General features: G+C 41.6%; 1 protein-coding gene across 2 annotated transcripts in view; it reads right to left on the bottom strand.

The window, feature by feature from the left end:
• The window catches only part of LOC115097050 (carboxyl-terminal PDZ ligand of neuronal nitric oxide synthase protein-like), a 238,198-nt gene that overhangs the window by 34,336 nt on the left and 183,039 nt on the right, over positions 1–20,823 (bottom strand). For both annotated transcript variants that reach the window (XM_029612482.1, XM_029612483.1), the window contains one exon: positions 11,141–11,308. In XM_029612482.1, the coding sequence (XP_029468342.1) occupies positions 11,141–11,308 (168 nt within the window). The remainder of the gene's footprint in view (positions 1–11,140; positions 11,309–20,823) is intronic.

Here is a 20,823-nt window from a genome sequence, read left to right as displayed (position 1 = left end):
TTGTTGTATGGTCAAACAAAAATAAACAAACAGGGACTCTAAGCATGGGTGTTCTGCCTCCAGGAATCATAGTGAAACAGTCCATAGTTACAGCATGGCACGCCATTTAACTGCAAAGATGTTCTGCAAACATGATGCACATTTTAAAAGCTTTACTCATAGCTAAGCAAAACACCAACAGATCAGCACAAGCTTATGCTGATGGCATTCCAACATGTTTTAACCATCCGGTTACTGTCAGGTGATAAAATTAGTAAGAACGCAAGAATTGCCATGCAAGGTGAGACCAGGGTCCATCAAGCCCAACATCCTCTCAGACAGTGGCTAATCCAGGTCGCAAGTATCTGGCAGATCCAATAAAGTAGATCTAATGCCTGTTACTCACTCCCAGGGATAGCAATAGCTTTCTTTAGTCTACCTGGCTAATGTGTTATGGACTTTTCCTCCAGGAACTTGTCCAAACCTCTTAAATCCCGCTATGCTAGTCACATTGATCATGTCCTATGGCAACAGATTTCACAGCTTGATAGCATGTTGAGTGAAAAAGTACTTTCTATAATCTGTTGGTTGTTAGTTTCATGGAGTGTCACCTTGTTTAATTATTTGAAAGAAGATAGACAGACAAAGGAAAAAGCACAGAACTGCTTCTACGGACAAGTCCATAAGCAAAGCATGTCAAGCAACACTATAAATTTTCAAGAAAGCTCATCACCTAGTAAAAAAAAATTATATATATATAAAAAACATGGTAGCATAGTAATGATGGCAGAAAAGGACCAAAAAGTCCATCAAGTCTGTCCAGCAAGCTTAATGTAGTAACTACTGTTCTGTGCTGGTTACTCTCTTATTTTACTTACGGATAGTAACTCTCTCTGTGCAGTTATCCCCAAACCTTATGCTATCTATAAAATTTCAGCTAGTAGCATTTTTTACTAGGTGATGAGCTTTCTTGAAAATGTAGACGTAGTGTTGTGCTTGGCATGCTTTGCTTATGGACTTGGCCGTAGAAGCAGTCCTGTGCTTTTTCCTTTGTCTGTGTATCAGTACCCCAGACCATAGAAGTCAGGGCCCTCTTGGTTATCGTCCAAATTCAAATACCCTTTTCCCCCTGCTATTGAAGTAGGGAGCAATGTTTCAGGTCCATTTAAAGCATCAAGGTTAATTGGTTAAGGGTAGTACTCTCCATGCTTTTTGCTAAGGGTAGTAACTGCTGCACCAGTAAGTTACCCCCCCTGTACGCTATTCTTCATATAACTCAGCATTGTATATCTGTAGTTGGGATTATTTTTCCTTATGTGCATCATTTTGCATTTTTCCACATTAAATTTCATCTATCATTCAGTTGCCAGTCTCCTAGTCTCACAAGGTCTTTTGGCAGTTCCTTGCAATCCGTTGCTGTTTAACAACTCTGAATAATTTTGTATCATCTGAAAAATTTATCACCTCACTTTTTGTTCCCTTTTCCAGATCATTTGTGAATATATGTTAAACAGCACAGGTCCCAGTACCAATCCCTATGGTACTCCACTAAAGACCTTTCTCCATTTGGAAAATTGACCATTTAGTCCTAATATCTGTTTCTGGCCTTTTATCAGTTATGAATCCACAATAGCAACCTTGTACCCCATGACTTTGTAATTTCCTGAGGAATCTCCCATGGGAGACTTTGTCAAATGCCTTCTGAAAATCCTAACATCAACTGGCTCACATTTATTGACATGTATATTTAAATCTTCAAAAAATTCTAAAAGATTGGTAAGACAAGACTTCCCCCTGCTAAATCCATGCTGGCTCTTCTCCATTAAGCCACATCTATATATATGGCCAGAGATTTTAAGAATGGTTTCTATCATTTTGTCCATCACAGACATCAGGCTTGCTGGTCTATAGTTTCCCAGATCAAACCTAGAGCCCTTCTTAAAAATCAGTGTCATATTGGCCACCTTCCAGTCTTCAGGTTACAGATTACTAGTAAGAGGTTAGTGATTTCAATTTTTAGTTCTTTGAGTGGATGTCTTCTAGTCTCAATGTTACTCTTTAGTTCGTTAATCTGATCTTTTACATCCTCTGTCACAGATATTTGCTTTAGCTGCTCAGAATTTCCACCATTAAGGAATATTTCAGGTGCAGCTATATATCCGATATCACAGAAAAGGGAAACCGTATGAGTTACTCAGTTTTGCCCAACCATATGCTTATAACTACTAGTTTGTCTTTAATATTTTTGTTTTTAATTTTATTTTTATTTTATAAATAATTTGTAATGGACCACATCAGCAAGCCAGACAGTGTATCCCTTATGGAAAATGAGATCGCTCGGTCTAATCAATCATTTGCAGTGCATTACTGTGAAAAAATATTTTCAGAATTGGAAGTGATATCGTATCCCGATCTCAAAATGGACAGCAAAGATATCGCAACAAACAGTTCAAGACACATGTTTAGCGGGCTCAGCCACAGCCTAAATTTCGCTGTTATGCTTCGTGAGGAGCCTATTTTATAAATCTTCCGATATGTCAAAGAATCATTCAACATCTGTATAATCCAATATAAAGTTGAACCTTATATAAGAGAAAATAAAAAATTAGAAACTTAATTGTAATACTTAGCTTTCTTGGTGGCCAAGAGTTCCAAATCCTTACTTGGGACCAATGTGTCTCCCGCTTGTTTTTCAAAACAGAACAGAGTCCAGTACATGGATTCACTTATCCACTTATCACTTCTCTCCTCTGAATAAGTTCCATTTACCACATTTACTATCTGTCAAGCAGCCAGTTTGTAATCAATTCTACCATCTTGGAGGACCTCACTCAGACTTCTCATTTGATTCATGAGCCTTCTATGTGATTTAGGGAATGGCCTCTGCTATTACTGGCATCAGTAGCACGGATCTTAGTGTTTGGGTACTTGCCAGGTTCTTGTGGCCTGGTTCGGCCTCTGTTGGAAAGAGGATGCTGGGCTTGATGGACCCTTGGTCTGACCCAGCATTGCTGAAATCCAGATAAGTTACATTAAGTGCTCTTCCTTGATCCAATTCTCTAGCTGCCCAATCAAAAAAGTGAATCTGATTCATTTGACATGACCTTCCTCTGGTAAAACCATGCTGCCTTGGATCCCGCAACCTATTAGATTGTAGATGGTTCATTATCCTTTTCTTTAGTAGCATTTTCATTAATTTTCCCACCACCGAAGTAAGGTTTACCAGTCTGTAGTTTCCAGCCTCCTTCTCTGCTCTCACTTTTGTGAAGCGGGACCACCACAGATCTCCTCCAATCTTGCAGCACCATTCCCATTTCTATGGATTTATTGAAGAAGTCTTTCAAAGGCTCTGCTAGAACCTCTGAGCTCCTTTAGTATTCTGGGATGTATCTCAGGCTCAATGACCTTGTCCATTTTCAGTTTTAGTTCCACCCAAACACTCTTCTGTAAATGGGGTTGTATCTACTCCATTCCTATTTGTACTCTTGTCCACCACCAACTGTCTTCCTCCTCCAAGGATTTCTTGGTGAAAACTGAACTGATGTATTTGTTTAATATTTCTGCTTTTTCTTCATCTTTCTCCACACAATGACCCTTGTCTATCACTCTTACAATACCGCCTCTGGTATTCCTCTTCTCTCTACTATATCTGAAATTGTTACCTCTTTGGCAATCCTTTCTTCCACTCGAGCTTTCACCATCCTGATTTCTTTCCATATCTCTTTCAACTTTAGCAGATATTATCCCCTATATTACTTTTTGAATTCCTTTATACTTTTTGAATGCTGATTTTTGCCTTTATTTTTCAGCCACTTCTTTGGAGAACCATATTGGGTTTTTTTCTTCATACCTTTATTCACTTTTCTACTTCATCCAGTCTTCTAGTTCCTCCTTGAAGAACTTCCCGATTTAACAAAGTTTGTGTTTTTGAAATCTTGGACTTTGATCTGTCCTGGCTGCTATATCAAACCATACCATCTGATGATCACTGGTGCTCAGGTGGGCACCTACTCAGACATTAGAGATACCATCTCCATTTGTGAGCACCATACCCAGTACCGCTTCCCCCCTTCTGGGTTCTGTCACCATTTGTCGAAGCAGAACACTTTGAAGAGTATCCACAAGCTCTCTTTACTTATAGATTCTGCAGCATGGATATTCTAATCCTCATCCGGTAGATTAAAATCTCCAAGCAATACTTCACCCTTCCTTCCCATTTTTTTGTATGTCATCAGCTAGATTTCTGTCCATTTCTTCTATCTGATTCAGAGGCCTGTAGACCACACTAGTGTAAATGGAAGTGCCAACATCTTTTTCCAAGCAGCCTACAGCATTTTCCTCCTTTCGTTACACCCCTGCATTTCAGTTACCAGGATATTGTTTTGACAAAGAGCTACTCCTTCCCCTTTTCTATATCCTTCCTGAACAGATTATAGCCTGGGAAGGCAGTGTCCCATTAATGAGGCTCACTGAACCCACATTTCTGTGACAGCGACAATATTCAAATCTGCCTCTATCATTAGGGCCTGGCAAATCTAGAACTTTGTTGCTCAGATTATGAACATTTGTGCACATAGCTTTCCAGCGATTCTCCCTCAGCTTGCTGCTCTTCCTGGTTACTGTTTCTTCCTTTCTGCTTAAGAGTGGACTAATTTCTCTTTTCCCCACCCACTTCCTTTGTGTGTTAGATTATTGGGGGCAACATTCCCATTTCATCGACTTTCTTCTGCCACTCCTATCCTCTAGATTAAATGCCTGATGACATATGTTCTGAGTTTCTTAGGATCTTTTTCCTTGCCACAGAGATGTAGGCCATCTTTACTATATAGCCTTCTTATTCCATACTCAGCCCCAGCCCCCAATATATCTAATTCTTCTTTACACCAGGTTTTGAGCCATACATTAAAGTTGGCTATGTGGTTGAGTATTCCTCTTCCTTTTCTGCAAATATGTAATACTTTTGAAAAAAAGCAATTGTTTGTTATGTACCCAAGCTGCTTAGTCTAGAAATCTCTGTACTGGTTGGATGCTGTTTCTGGTGATGTTGCTGGTCCCCACATGGATACCATCATTAATTTTAAAGTCCTTGCTTTCTTCTTTAATGGAATTTACAATTTGATTTGCATTTTTGCCAGCAGAAAATCCTGGCAAGCATTTAACTATTGTTTTTCCCCCAAAACGAATCCCCAAGCTGGTGCTTCTAATGATAGTTTCCTAGCAGAAGGAGCTTTTTGTTATGCTGTTTGGTAGTATTTTGAGTTTTATGTGGGACACTGCTTACATTGCCTATCAGTTGAAGGGGCTTCTTGTTACATCTGAAAGTATTTAAGGGGTTTCTAGATATAATGGGTGTCTTTCTTTTAGATGCCACTTCAGTTTCATTTCTAGAACATACCCATACAAAACACCTTTTCTGCATTGAAAAGTGGGAATCATTTGAAAGAGTGGTGTGTCTGTCACTGGACTTACCCTTCCAGAGCCCACTGTAATCCATTCATTCCTGAGATTCTGAATCTTCTGTGGGAGTGAAGGCTGATATTTGGACTGCAGCACATTTGGGGAGAGTGGGTGCCTCTGGTCCATTGGTCTAATCCTCCCAGAGCCCACTATAATCCATTTATTTTTGGGTTTCTGATCTTTGTGGGAGCCGGGGCAGATTGCAGCATTATTGGGGAGGTTTTTTCAATCCTAAACAATTTCTAACGAGTTAGCATTTTTTTTTTATTGCAGACTGCTGAAGACAAATAGGATAAGAATTTAGCTTTCAGATACTATGCCTTAGAATTGTTGCACTGAATACAAGTCATATTAATGTGTTTATGATTATTAATGTATTATTGTGATTAAACCTAAAAATTGCTGCATTAGTTTTTAAATGACATGTACCAATATTTAACTTGGAAGCACATTTAAAGGGAAAAAAAACCTCTAGGTTTGATGAAAGGGACCCAAAAACTCCCTAGATTAAAATTCCTTTATAATCTCTTAAAAACCTATAACTAAACCAAGTTAAATTTAGAAAAAATATAGATTCCAGCAAAATTAAAACATTAAACACAAGTCAGTGAAGATTAATAGGAAGAGACCAAAAGCCTAAATTTGCAAATATTATGACATTTAACTTTTTATATTTATAATGTTATTTGAGTTACACAATTATCTTGCATCTATGCTACCACTATGTAACTGAAGATAATTAGTTAGAAAGACTATATAAGGAAAACAGTCTTGCTTAGCAACCCAGCACGGGAACCCCCACGTACCAGGTCGTGCATTCCACTGAGGACTAGATCTAAAGTAACTGCCCCTCATTGATTCTAGGACCAACCGCTGCACGAAGCAGTCATTTATGGAATCCAGAAAATTATTTCTCTAGCATGTTCTGATGAGACGACCCAATCAATTCTGGGGTAACTGAAATTTCCCATTATAGGGTTGCCAAATTTATTTGCTTTTTTAATTTTGCCTAGCATTTCAGTCTGTTTCTTCATTTTGGCCAGGTGACTATACGCTTGCCCATCACATAGAATTTCTGTCCATAAGGATTCCATACTGCATTTTGTTTCTTGCAGGATTTTTCTCATGCTTGATTCCATGCCATCTTTTATTTTTACAATTTTTGTTTTACTTCTATTTTACTCATATGTAATTGTATTATCCTGTATGTCATAATTTTAACTGTCTATTTTACCTGTTGAAATCATCTTAATGGTAGATGGTTTTAATTGTTTATATTTGTAAAGCGTTATGATTGTCAAACAGAATAGAGGTATATATATCAAATAAATGCATACAGTTATTACTAAAAGACTATGATTACAAAATCTAATAAATTCAATAATCCACTTTCATTCAATTTTTCAAATCCCAGTCACCATATATATATTTTTATTTTCACTTCTCGGACCTTCATAACATCCCGCGGATAGAGAGCACTATTACTCAATATTTTTATTGCTTCGGGGTAATCTTTAATCATTGGTCCAACAGTCTATAGTCTTTCTGAATTTTTCTCTTTCAATTTTAAGGAACCCTCCGGTATCCAGCTTGGCACTAGGGATTATTTTCTAACTCCTTTATTGCTCTCCTGTAAGAAAAATATTCATTTCAACACCATGCATTTCTGGAACAGCATACCTTCACTTTATATTAGACGCTTACCCTCACGCGACCATCTCATTACTATTACACGGCCCAGGGAATCAACCTCCTCAGATCACCTTCTTTATTGGCATTTTATATGCATACTTGCGTTTTAACAGGTAATTGGCCAAGCCAAAGCCCTCCCAGTCATCTCTGATCATAGCATTGATTACACTCATTTACATGAAAAGAGCCCAAGCTTGTGATTTAGCACATTCAGAGAAACAGATTGCAGCTGAAAAATCCAACGTTGTTCATGTTGTCGCAACTGCTTGACAGGATTCCCTCCTTGCTAATGCGATGGTATAAGTTCCAAAACGGTCCATTCTATGTCTTCAAAACGATGGTGAAATTCATTAAAATGGGCAACTAACGGAGCCCAATCGTATGTGAAGGATAGTTCCAGCATGCTACAATTTCTTGACACGTTAGTTGTACCTACAGATAGCCTATTAGTGACGTTGGACATTGAATCATTGTATATTGTGATACCTCAAGATCAACGGTTTCTGTGATTGTTAATGTTTTGGAAGCTTGTCCTCCTCCACAACGGATACCTTCCCAGTATGTGGTTGAGCTATTACAAATGGCTTTAAGTAGAAATTATTTTGTGTTTGAGGAAAAACTTTTCCTTCAGAGTCGCGGCACAGCAATAGGTGCTGCGATGGCCCCTGATGTAGCAAACATTTTTGTGACGGCATTTGAGTCAACCCATATTCAAAATTGTAAATGGAACCAGTACATAATGTGCTAGAAAAGGTATATCAATGACATCTTTATAGTATGGAATGGCCCCAAATCAGCATTGGTGGAACTTCATTCTTGGCTCAATTCATTAGATACATGCCTGAAATTTACATTTAATTTTCATAGCCAACAAATAGCATATTTAGACATTTTGATTACCAAACAAGGTACCAGATTAAACACTAGTGTATATTGCAAGAAAAATGAAAAATCTTGTACGTTATGATAGTTTTCACCTGGTTAATTTTAAGAAGAACTTGCCTGTAGGTCAGTTCCTATGGCTGTAACGTTTATGTACGGAACAAGCAGATTTTAAGATCCAGGCTAAGCAGATGGCTAAGCGGTTTTTGCAAAGGGGGTACCCTGTGTCATGTGTAAAGGCAGCATATCGTCATGCACTTTATGCTAACAGGGCTTTGGGCTTGGCCAATTACCTGTTAAGATGCAAGCATGCATATAAAATGCCAATATAGAAGGTGATCTGGGGAGGCTGATTCCCTGGGCCGTGTAATAGTAATGAGATGGTTGCTAAGGGTAAGCGTCTAATATATAAAGTGAAGGTATGCTGTTCCAGAAATGCATGGTGTTGATATGAATACTTTTCTTCCAGGAGAGCAATAAAGGAGTTAGAAAATAATCCCTAGTGCCAAGCTGGATACCGTAGGGTTCCTTAAAATTGAAAAAATGAGAAAAATTCAGAAAGACCTATGGATTGTTGGACCGATGATTAAAGATGACCCCAAAGTGGTAAAAATATTGAGTAATAGTGCTCTCTATCCATAGGGTGTTATGAAGGTCCGAGAAGTGAAAATAAAAATATACATATGGTAACTTAGATTTGAAAAATTGAATGAAAGTGGATTATTGAATTTATTAGATTTTGTAATCAACATCTTTTAGTAATAATGTTTTGATTTGTTGATCAAGGGAGGATTATTTTTTTTATAATATTGGTGTTTACATACATACAGTGCCATCTCTCTATCAATTTGATCTGCCCCATCACATCAATAAATTTTATACCCTGGTATCACAGTATCCCATTGGTTATCCTCCTTCCACCATGTTTCTAAAATGCCTACAAGGTCTATATACTCGCATGATGCCATACATAACTCACTAATCTTACTGTTCAGACTTCCAACATTTGCATACAGACATTTTAAAGTTTTTTTTTTTTATTTGTACATTCCTTTCTTTTTGTATTCACAAACTGCTTATTAGCAAATGATACAAGCAGTTTAAAATCATTCATATCTGGGTGCTCATTGTTTATGTCCAGAGCTACTTCTGCAAAGACCACCTCTCAACAGGGATATTCTAACTTCCCTACTTTGCAATTATCTTTGGAAAATACATCCCTCTGAACCATATGCTTCTGAGCGACTACCTGCTTTCCTCCATGGTCTAATTTAAAAGCTGCTCTCTTGTTTAAATATTTGAGCCAGCAGCCTGTTTCCACTCTGATTAAGATGGAGCCCATCCCACTGGAATTAGCTCTCTCTTCCCCAGAATGTTCCCCAGTTCCTAACAAATCTAAAACCCTTTCCTTGCACCATTTCACACAGACTCTGGAGCTTAGCCTGCTTCTGCAGTCCTACACGTAGAACGAGGAGCATATCTCAGAATGTAACCCTGGAGGTTCCAGATTTCAGTTTCTTACCTAACAGCCTAAATATAGCCTTCAGAATCTCCCTCCTGAACCTTCCTATGTCACAAATACTCACAAGTACCATGACAGTCAGCAACTCCCCCAGCGCATTCTAAAATCTTATCTAGGTGGCGCATGAGGTCCTCTACTGTCACACCTGCCAGGCAAGTTACCATGCAATCCTCATGTCCACCAGCCACCCAGCTATCTACATTCCTAATGATTGAATCACCCACTGTAATGGCCATCCTAACCCTTCCCTCCTGGGCATACAGTGCTTTAGGTACATCTTCAGTGTGAGAGAATAAAGCATGACTAGTAGGGTAGGCTCTAGCTACAAGATCACTTCCTGCTACACTAAGGTTAGGTCACCTGGGAGAAGAACATTTCTCCTCCAAAGCAGCACAAAGGCTACTTGACTGGAGTAGGGACCACTCTCCTATATCCCTGAAGATTTCCTTTACATACCTATCCATCCGCCTCAGCTCCTCCTGGTCTGCTATTGACCTCCAGGGTTTGGACTCATTCTTTGAGGGCCAGGAGCTTGCTACACTGGGTGCATACAAGCACATTCTCACCAACAAATAGATAATCATATACTGAAGCAAAAGACTGGATTCCCCTAACTCGATGCTGAAATTCTGTCTGCATCTTAATTTTATTGAGTTGCTAAAGTTTTAAAAAGCTGATTAAGGAATAGGAATGTCTTACAATTTATGGATTTTTAAATTATTTGGGGTTTTTTAAACCAAGGTTTTGAAATTGATAGCTGACATGTTAATTTGTTAGTGACCAGCAACAACATTGACTAATTTTAATCACTAAAAATGGGGTAATTGTATGTTATTCTAAATTACTGACTTATTTTGAAGATTTTTCTATTTGGGGCGGGAGATGGTGGTTATCTAATAAAACAGAAGTGAGTGGGGTAGGTGGGAATAAAACTAGTGACTAGTTGCCCAGGTACCAGTACTCTTACCTTTTCAGATCACGTAAGTGACTTTTGCAAATTCACGATTCTAAAGCTTACAAATACTAACTTGTACTAGCTCACAAATTTATTGCAAGTCTATTCTCCCTAAACATACAAAATTCTTAATACTTGCAAATAAATACTAGCCTTAAAAACTAACACACAATATACAGAGCTAGTAACAGTTTAACCCTTTAATAATTGTTTTTAAGCATTCTTTCCCAGAAAGACCTACTTCCCATCAGTAGATGAAGGTTCTGCAGTCAGCAATCTGTTATATACATAAGTCCATTTAATAGACTATTTAAATTTTTCAGAACTGCCTTCTGGCAATGAATAATTAAACATTGCAAGATTAGTATGTCCAAAAGCAATGTCACACCTTTCCACCATCTATGACTGCATCTCCAAATGATGGACTTTGGACTTGTGTGCTGAGAATGACAGTATATCATATTGATTAAATAGGCTACGTTCCATGTTGGCAAGTACAAACTGGGACAAGCCAGCTTGGTGCATAACAAAATTGTAGATCACTCCCAAATGAAAAACAGTGAGAAAAGAAGAGAGAAATAGGAGCGCGTGTCAACATTTAAATAAGACCCTCTAGAGTTTGTTGGGAAAGAGTGCTCACAACAGAGCTTTACCTGTGCAACAGCCACCTGTGTTTGTTGTTGCTGCTGCAGTAACTGGTGTTGGAGCAACTGGAGGCGATGTTGAGATGCCAGTGGTGTTGACAACGCAGAGGAACAAGAGCTGCTGGGGGAAAGGAGTTGCTGGGATGCTGTTCTATACAAAGTGCCATTTTCAATATCCTTCAAGAGAAAGTAAAAAAAAGATATATATATATATATATATATATAACTAGATTCAGATTTTGGAAAGCCAATTATTATGAATACATCCTTACAGTTAGTGCAAACTCAGTATGCCAGTCTAATATTGTATGCAGAGAAATTTATTCTTACCCGATAGTTTTCTTTCCTTGACTCCTCTTAGACCAGTCCTTACTTATGGGATTTCTCTCCCCCTCAGCTGACAGACAAGACATACCTGGTTCTAGGCAGTTGCCAGCAGCCTTCTGCCAAAGCACTATGACTAAGTAAAAACCCCTTTAACGAACTACCTCAATATAAAAACTGGGTCTGCAAGATCATATCCTCAGTGGGGCAAGAAATGAGATAGAAAGGAAGGACGTGCTCTAGTTGGAAGTGAAGTTTCTTACTGACCCTGTATTCCTGGGTGGGCACCAGATTGGTCTAACAGGAAGCAAAGAAAATTATCAGGTACGAAAAAATTTCCTCTTCCTTTTCTTCCTGCTAGATCAGTCCTTACTAATAGGAGTAACCTATGCTGACTCTCACTGGGGAAGGATGCAGACAGGAATTCCTACCTCGAAGGCTTCATCTGCTTTGGCTTGCATATCCAGTCTAATACCTCATAAAATAGTGTAAGGAATACCAGATGGCCGCTTTATAGATTTCCTCCAGGGAGGTCGAAGACACCTCTGCCCATGACTATCCTTGTGCCCTTAGTAGGTGCAAGTGAAAAGTGGCTGGCATTTGTCTGCCAGAGAAAAAGCAAGCTGAACTTGTCTTCCTAACCCATCTAGCTATGGTAGCTTTGCAGGCTTCTTCTTCTTTCCATGGGTTGCCAAATAACACAAACAGCTTGTCTGTTTTTCCTAAAGGCGTTTTGTCACCTTTAGATATCTCAATAGCACACCACGCACATCCAATAGATGAAGGCTCTTATCTTTCCCACGATAAATCGCTACTACTAAATGCTGGGTGTGACACCAACTGATTTACATGAAGTGAGGATAGCGTATTGGGCATAAAGGTTGGCACTGTTCAGAAGGTAAGAGAATCCAGAGAGAAAAAACAAGTTAAGAGTCCCTATGTGAGAGGGCCTGCAAGTCCCACTAGAAAGGCCATTTTCAAGGACAGGTCCTTTAGGATGCCTATTTTATTGGCTCAAAGGGGGACTTCCCCAATGCACTTAAGACTAGATTAAGGACTCACTGCAGGACTACTAGTTTAAAGGGAAGCCAAATACATTTAACACTCTTTAGAAATCTAATCTTATTTGGGTGGACTACTATCTGGATGCCTTTAACTTGGCCACTATAACGATATAGCTGCAGTATGTACTTTCAGGGAATTAAGAGCCAATCCTTTGTATAGGCCACTTTGCAAAAAGTTCAATATTAGAGATGTCTGACACTCCAGGGGGAGAGTTCATGGTCATGGCAGAAACCTCCAAACACTCATCAAATTCTGATATATGTTAATGAAGTAAAATGTGACTTTAGCATGGTCGATATTACCACTGGGGAATACCTTCTCCTTTGCAGGTGTGTCCTTTCAAGGGCCACCCTGTAAGAAAGAATAGAGAGGGGTCTTTCATTGGGACTGGCCCCTGCCACAGCAGGCCATCTCCCTGGGCAAGGGCAGTGGATTTTCCTTTAGCAACCTTATTAGGTCTACATACCAAGGTCTTTTCGGCCAATCTAGGGCCACCAGAATGACCATGGAGGGATATCTTCTATCCTTTTTAACACCTTGCCTATAAGGCACCAAAGTGGGAAAACAAAGCAGACTGTTTCTCAGCCATGGACAGATAAGGATATTTAAACCACTGCAGCCTCTTTATATGGTGGCTGAATACCACATTGGCTTTGGTGTTTGCATGAGTCGCTATTAAGTCTGTGTCCAGGTGACTCCACCAATCCACCATTTTCAAAGGCCATTGGACTCAGGTCCCATTCCCCTGGGTCTAGCCTGTTTCTGCTGAGGAAATCAGCCTGGAGATTCTCCTTCTCTTATACGTAGGATACTGAGAGAAGGAACAGATTTTCATCCACTCAATTGAACAGGTGGGCTGTTTCGTGTGCCAGTGTGGGACTGAGTAACCCTTGCTTGTTTACATATGCCACTGCCATGGCATTATCTAACAGAACTCTGACTGCCTTTCCTTTTATCAGAGGGAGAAAACATCACAGAGCAAGTCTAATGGCCCTGGTCTCTAGCCTGCTTATTGACCAAAAATGTTTCCTCCCTTGACCAGTGCTCCTGAACTATGTGACCTTGGTAATGGGCTCCCTATCCTTCTACCATAGTAATGATCCAGCTGGGAGATTCTAGGCTTACTCCTTTCTGCAGGTTGGAGGTCTTAGCCACCAAGTCACCAATCCAGGCTTTTGGCCACAGAGGCTTCCTGGCGCCTGAGCTGATAGTCCCAAGAGGTGAGGAATCAATACAACAGTATGGCTTGCTGTAAAGGGTGCATGTGTGCTCTGGCTCACGAGACGCATGAGACGCAGAACTGAAGGTACTTCCATACTTTGGGTACCTATTGGGAGCAGAAAACAAACCCCTGACTGATCAGTTTGGAAACTCTTGTGGGACAGAGCAACTTCTCCCTTTGCCCATATCAAACAAGGCCCCTAAAAATTGCAAGGTGCGACAAGGCTCTAGATTGCTTTTTGCATAGTTTAACAACCAGCCTAGTTACTGCAGGAGGTAATACAATGTTCCTTAAGGTTTGATGGTTGCCCTGGGCAAGTTTGGCCCTTATGAACCAACTATCCAGATAGGGGTGTACCATTACCTCTTGTTTACAAAGAGCTGCTTTCGCTACCATCATGAACTAGGTAAAAGTCCTGAGGGACAATGCTAGCTCAAAGGGCAGTGCCTAGTACTGAAAATGTTGGCCCAGAACAGGCTTTGATGGGAAACTTGGATGAGGATATGAAAATATGCCTTTACTATGTCGAGAGCGCTCAGGTTCTCTCCTTTTCTTACAGTCACCATGATCAAGCGTAGTGTTTCCATTTGGAAGTGGAGTATATGAAGGCATTTGTTGATTCCTTTTAAGACCAGGGCAGGACAAAAAAAACTGTCATCCTTTGGTATCACAAAATGGAACAAATAAGTACTTTGCCCCTTTTTCTGTGGGGGATTGGAATTATGGTCTGGAGTTGCTATACCTTCAGCAGAGTATTCCTTACTGCTTCACTCCTGAGCTAAGAAGTACATAGGGAAATTATGAAGGCCTTTGGGACCATCTTCATATATTCTGAGGCATTATCCCTTAGTACGATATCCAGAACCCATTGGTTTGTCATAATTCAGATCCACTCTGAATAGTACTGCAAGAAGTAGCTGCTCACTTGTTTTATTGCTAGAGGGACCTGCTGTCTGACTCATTGGGCAGAACAACTACCTTCTGTTGTTGAAGGGTGTTAAGTCTTAGTTCTTCTGGCTTCTCGAAAGGGATGGGTCATACTTCGTATCGCACATTTTGGAGACCTCCTGTCCGGCTTGTATCTGAACAAATTCCAGAGCTTTGGAGCCTGGGACCTTGCATTCCCATGTGAGACCTATCTTTTGATTCCCCCAGATCTAACTACTTTTCCAGCTTTTCTCTAAAAATAAGTCCACTTTAAAGGGGAGTTTACAAAGATGTGTTTTAGAAGCTGAATCTACTACCCAATTGCATAGCCATAGGAGTCTCCTAGCGGCCATCCAGAAGCTAGTGATCGGGAGTACATCCTAATCAAAGTCTTGCATAGAATCTGCCAGAAATGCTAAGCCAGACACTAACTGTGCTGTTTCCATGCTGTCTGGGAGCTGTTGGATCCAGTGTAAGGCAGCTTGTGCCATGTAATCTTCACAAATATAGGCCTGAATTGCCATGTCTAGAGAAATGGTCTGTTTAAGAATAGATTCTATCTTTCTATCCTAAGGGTACTTTACTGTTGGTCCTCCCGCTATCAGGATTGCCATTTTGTGAGTTACTGCCGAGACAAAAAGGTCTACCTAGGAGTAATCTAAGAAGATTGTTTTTCTCTTCCATCACCCTGCCTCCCTTAAGTTCCCCTTAGGGGTTGTCCCATTCTGCAAGTATCATACACCTTAGGGCACTATTTAGGGCGCATGCCCTCAGATACACCCTTATCCTCTGAAGAAATGGGGTCCCCTTATGCCAAATTTTTCAGCTGGGGTCTTATCTTTAGAGCTATCAAAATGCTAGAAATAAAGACTGCTAGCTTCTCTTTCCTGAATTAGACTATTGTTGAATCCTCTTCTGAGGAGCATTCTCTACTAGAAAATCGTGGTCAGAGACCTCTCCTAACCAGGAGCTTCTCCTAGACTCCTGAGTAAGTGTGAGAAAAGAGAAGGGTATCGTGTGTGCCTCCCTTACTTGCTTAAATGATTGTCTATTCAGGGAGTGACTAGATGCTGGGGCCCGAGGCAATGGAGGTCCCTCAGACTTTTGTAGGGCACAAAATGCATGGTGTATCATCAGTACGAATTCCGGGGAAAGACCTCCCTGCCATATCACCAGTGGCCCTGGCTGTACTTCTGATGTGCTAATTCCCTCCAAAATAGGGGCTTTTGTGCTTGAGCCCCCCACCCCCACCCTGCTGAATCTGATGGGGGGGATAATGGGACCTGCCCACCTGAAAGTAGTAAGCTGCCCTCCTCTAATGGTAGCTGAACTGGTTCAATCACTGAATCAGTCCTTAATTGCTCTTTAACCAGGGGAAGAGTGGTGTCCTCTTCCTCTTGTGAGCCAAGATCTGATCCTGCATCAAATGGGGCAAATATATCCCACGACGTTGGAGACATTCTTAGCTTCACAGCCCGCACAGCTCCTGCCTCTGTACATGGCTGGGTAGGGGCCACTTATCTGCCATGGCAATGCTTAACCTCACAGCTACAGCTTAAACCCCTGCAGAATATACTGTTGCTTCCCATAGTGGTTTTGCTGCTTGCTTCTGTTGTGGTACTCAAACCTCTCCTCACAGTGCTGCTACTGCTGGCAGCAAGGTTTTTTATATTAGCTCGAAGTACAGGCTACTTTACTGGCATGGCATGCCACCCAGATACACCTTGAATGAAAAGATGCCATGGTCTAAGCCACTTTTCTTTGTGTTCTCCTTTCCCCTGCTTCCAGGTGCTAAGGGAGAATAAGGCCATAGAGGGAGAGACTTTAATTAATTCTTTGCTTTGGTCTTTAGTGAGGAAGATATAAGGGAGATATACCCATGTCAGAAGTGATATTTGAAAGTGATGATTCAGAGGAAATGAAACAAATTTCAGTGAACTTGGAAGATGTACTAAGGCAAATTGACAAACTAAAGAATAGCAAATCACTGGACTAGATGGTATACATCCCAAATTGCCGAAAGAACTGAAAATGAAATTGCAGACCTACTGTTGGTAATCTGCAAACTATCATTAAAATCAGCTTCAGTACCTGAAGATAAGGCGGCGGCCAATGTTAACACTGGTTTTTAAAAAGGTTTCCAGGGCTGATCTGGGAAGTTACAGACTGGTTAGCCAGAGATCACAGCAATGAAAAAATGGTTGAATGTATGCTAAAGAACAAAATTACTGAACATATAGAAAGACAGTTTAGTGGGACAAAGTCAACATGGATTTAGTCAAGGGAAGCCTTACCAAAGGAAGTTTTGCCTTACCAATTTGCTGCATTTTTTTTTTTTTTTTTTAAAGGCATGAACAAAGATGTGGGAAAAAAGTGAGCCGGTTGACAGTGTATCTTGATTTTCAGAAAGCATTTGACAAAGTACCATATGAGAGATTCTTGAAGAAATTTTAAAAAAGTCATGGGATAGGAGGAAATGTTCTGTTGTGGATTGAGACTTAGTTAGAATATGGGCTAAATGATCAATCTTCTCAATGTAGAAAGGTGAAAGCAGAGTTGCTTACCTGTAACAGGTGTTCTCACAGGACAGCAGGATGTTAGTCCTCACATGTGGGTGACATCATCTGATGGAGCCAATCACGGAATACTTTTGTCAAAGTTTCTAGAACTTTCACTGGCACCTACTGGGCATGCCCAGCATGGCAATAACCCTGCATCCAGCAGGGGTCTCCCTTCAGTCTTATGTATAGCAAAAAAGAACATGCAAAAAACAATGAATCACAAGCGTACCCAACTCCGCGGGGTGGCGGGTGGTTTTCGTGAGGACTAACATCCTGCTGTCCTGTGAGAACACCTGTTACAGGTAAGCAACTCTGCTTTCTCACAGGACAAGCAGGATGTTAGTCCTCACATGTGGGTGAACAAACTGAGGATGCCCGCGCATGTACCGAAAACACCCAAAGACGTGCAAACAGGAACAACAACAGGGGTGATTGTGCGGTATATGGGCAGCCTAAATATCCCACCAGGTGTAGAAGGAAGTTGGGTATTACGCTGAGAATAGATTGCGTAGAACAGACTGGCCAAAGATAGAATCCTGTGAACCAGCCTTGTCTATGCAATAATGTGCTGCAAAGGTATGAAGAGAACTCTAGGTTGCAGCTTTGCAGATATCAATTAGAGGTACAGAACGAAGATGTGCAACAGACGTTGCCATAGCGCTAATGGAGTGCGCCTTAACTTGGTCCTGAAGTGGAAGGCCTGCCTGCTGATAGCAGAAGGAAATGCAGTCCGCCAACCAGGAGGACAGGGTCTGCTTTCAGACCAGGGTTCCCAGCTTAAGTTTATCAAAGGAAACAAAAAGCTGGGTGGATTTCCTATGGCCTGCAGTGCGTTCCAAATAAAAGGCAAACACACATTTACAGTCCAAGGAATGCAGAGCACGCTCAGCAGAAAGTGAGTGGGGCTTTGGAAAGAAAGTAGGCAGGACTATGGATTGATTTAAATGAAATTCAGATACTACTTTCAGTAGAAATTTAGGTTGAGTGCGAAGGACCACCCGATCATGAAGAAATTTTGTGTAAGGAGGGTAGGTAACTAGCGCTTGCAGCTCACTGATCCTGCGAGCAGACATCAATGCCAGAAGGAAAAAGACCTTCCAAGTGATATGCCGCAGTTTGCAGGAGTGCAGAGGTTCAAACGGAGGTTTCATGAGCTGCGTTAAAACCACATTAAGGTCCCAAGACGGGGCCGGTGGACAGAGAGGAGGCTTCAGGTGAAGCAACCCTTTCATAAAGCGCAGTACCAGGGGCTGTGTTGAGATAGAAACATCCCCTGTACCCTTATGAAAGGCGGCCACCGCACTGATATGCACTCTGATAGAGGAGGTTTGTAAACCAGACTCAGAGATGCCAGAGGTAGTCTAAAAACTGATTTGTGGAGCAGGTAAAAGGATCTAACCCCTTTGAAGTGCACCACAACGAGAACCTTTTCCATTTTGAATGATAAGACTCTCTCGTAGAAGGCTTTCGTTGAAGCTACCAGGACCTGAGATACAGATTCCGAAAGATTTAGAGGCTGAAGGATCAACATTTCAACATTCAAGCTGTCAGACACAGGGCCTGAAGGTTGAGGTGGTGCAATTGGCCGTTTCTCTGAGATATCAGGGACGAGTCCGAGCCTAGAGGAATCTGTGGACACAGTGAGAGATCCCGAAGGATGGGAAACCAAGCCTGACGTGGCCAATAGGGGGCTATGAGAATGATTAGACCCTCGTCCATGCGTAGCTTTACGAGAGTCTTGCTGATGAGAGGAAGTGGTGGGTAGGCATAAAAGAGACCACCTCTCTAGGACAGGCTAACGCGTCCCGAGGTGGAATGATGCGACTGCAATGGAGTGAGCAGAAGTTGTCTACCTTGCGATTCTGAGAGACACGAATAGGTCTATGGTTGGACGCCCCCACTTCCGTAATAAACTGTCAACTACAGGGATGAGGGACCACTCGTGGGGCTGGAATTCGACAGATTTTCCACTAAAACATTGTCCACATCTGCCAGGTAGGTCGCGCTGAGAAGCATAGCCTGGGATAGCGCAAAAGCCCAAATTTGTGCCGCTTCCTGACAAAGGACATAGGATCCGGTTCCTCCTTGTTTGTTGATGTACCACATTGCTACCTGGTTGTCTGTCTGGATCAGAATTGTTTTGCTGGACAAACAGTCCCGAAAGGCAGAGAGAGCATATCGGATTGCTCGGAGCTCCAGAAAATGTATTTGATGTTGCGACTTTTCCGCTGACCAGGTTCCCTGAGTTTGCAGGTTGACGACATGTGTTCCCCAACCTAGGTTGGAAGCATCGGTCGACAAAATTATTTGAGGTTCTGGAGCTTGAAAGGGCAGACCTTGAAGTAAATGGGACTCCAGGATCCACCATGCCAGTGAAAGAAGAAGTCGCCGGGTGATGTGGACAATGTTTGACATTGGATGATATGCATGTGACCACTGGGACTTTAATGTCCATTGAGTTACTCACATGGCTAGACAAGCCATTGGAGTTACATGGACAGAGAATGCCATATGCCCTAGTAAGACTAGTAGACAACGAGCCGTTGTGGTTTGACCAGATCATATGTTCTGTGCCAACGATGCCAGTGTGTAAGATCGGTCCCTGGGAAGAAAAGCTCTTGCTTAGACCATGTCAAGATCCGCTTCTATAAAGGAGAGGAACTGAGACGAGTCAGGTGAGATTTCTGATAATTGATCAGAAATCCCAATGAGAGTAGTAGATGCATTGTAAGTTGGAGGGAGTGGAGAACTCCTTCTGATGACTGAGCTGTCAGTAACCAGTCGTCCAGGTAAGGATAGACATGAATGCCCAGTCTTCTTAAGTATGCAGCTACTACTGCTAGGCACTTCGTGAACACCTGAGGAGCTGACGCTAGGCCGAACAGGAGGACCTTGTATTGGAAATGTTGGTTCCCAACAAGGAAGCGGAGGTATTTTCTGTGAGACGGGGTAATTGCGATGTGCATGTACGCATCTTAGGTCTAGAGAGCAAAGCCAATCCCCTCGAAGAAGTGGAAGCAAAGAGCCCAGGGTTACCATCCAAAATTTCTCTTTCCGAAGATGTTTGTTTAAAGCCCTTAGGTCTAATATCAGGCGAATCCCTCCCGTCTTTTTTGGGATTAAAAAGTATCGGGAGTAGAATCCGTGTCCTCTTTGGGCAAGAGGAACTGGTTCTATGGCATTTGCTTGCAGCAGGGAGGATACCTCTTGCTGCAATTGAAGACAGTAGTCGGAAGAGGGCCACCCCGGCCGAGGTGGAGTATCTGACGAAATGGAAAGGAAATTTAGATGGTAGCCATGAGCAATAACTGCTTGCACCCAGTGGTCGGTGGTGATGGTTAGCCACTTGGTGGAGAAGTGGCATAAGCGGCCGCCCACAGGTAGATTGGGCAATGGAGGATGGTCTTTGCTCTGAAATCTGGAATCAAAATCCCGCTGTAGGAGCAGTTTGCGAAGGAGCTTGAGCTTTCTAAGCTCGAGGCTAACGCGCTGTGGACTTCTGGAAAGGCCTTTGCAGGTGACCTCAAGACGCTGGTGGATAATATTTATGGGGCTTGTAAGTCGTCCGTTTAGTGTCACGCCTGAAGGAGCGT

Source organism: Rhinatrema bivittatum, chromosome 8 (genome assembly GCF_901001135.1).
Source record: "Rhinatrema bivittatum chromosome 8, aRhiBiv1.1, whole genome shotgun sequence".
In the NCBI taxonomy this organism is placed as follows: Eukaryota; Metazoa; Chordata; class Amphibia; order Gymnophiona; family Rhinatrematidae; genus Rhinatrema; species Rhinatrema bivittatum.
This window is presented reverse-complemented; position numbering and strand designations above follow the sequence as displayed.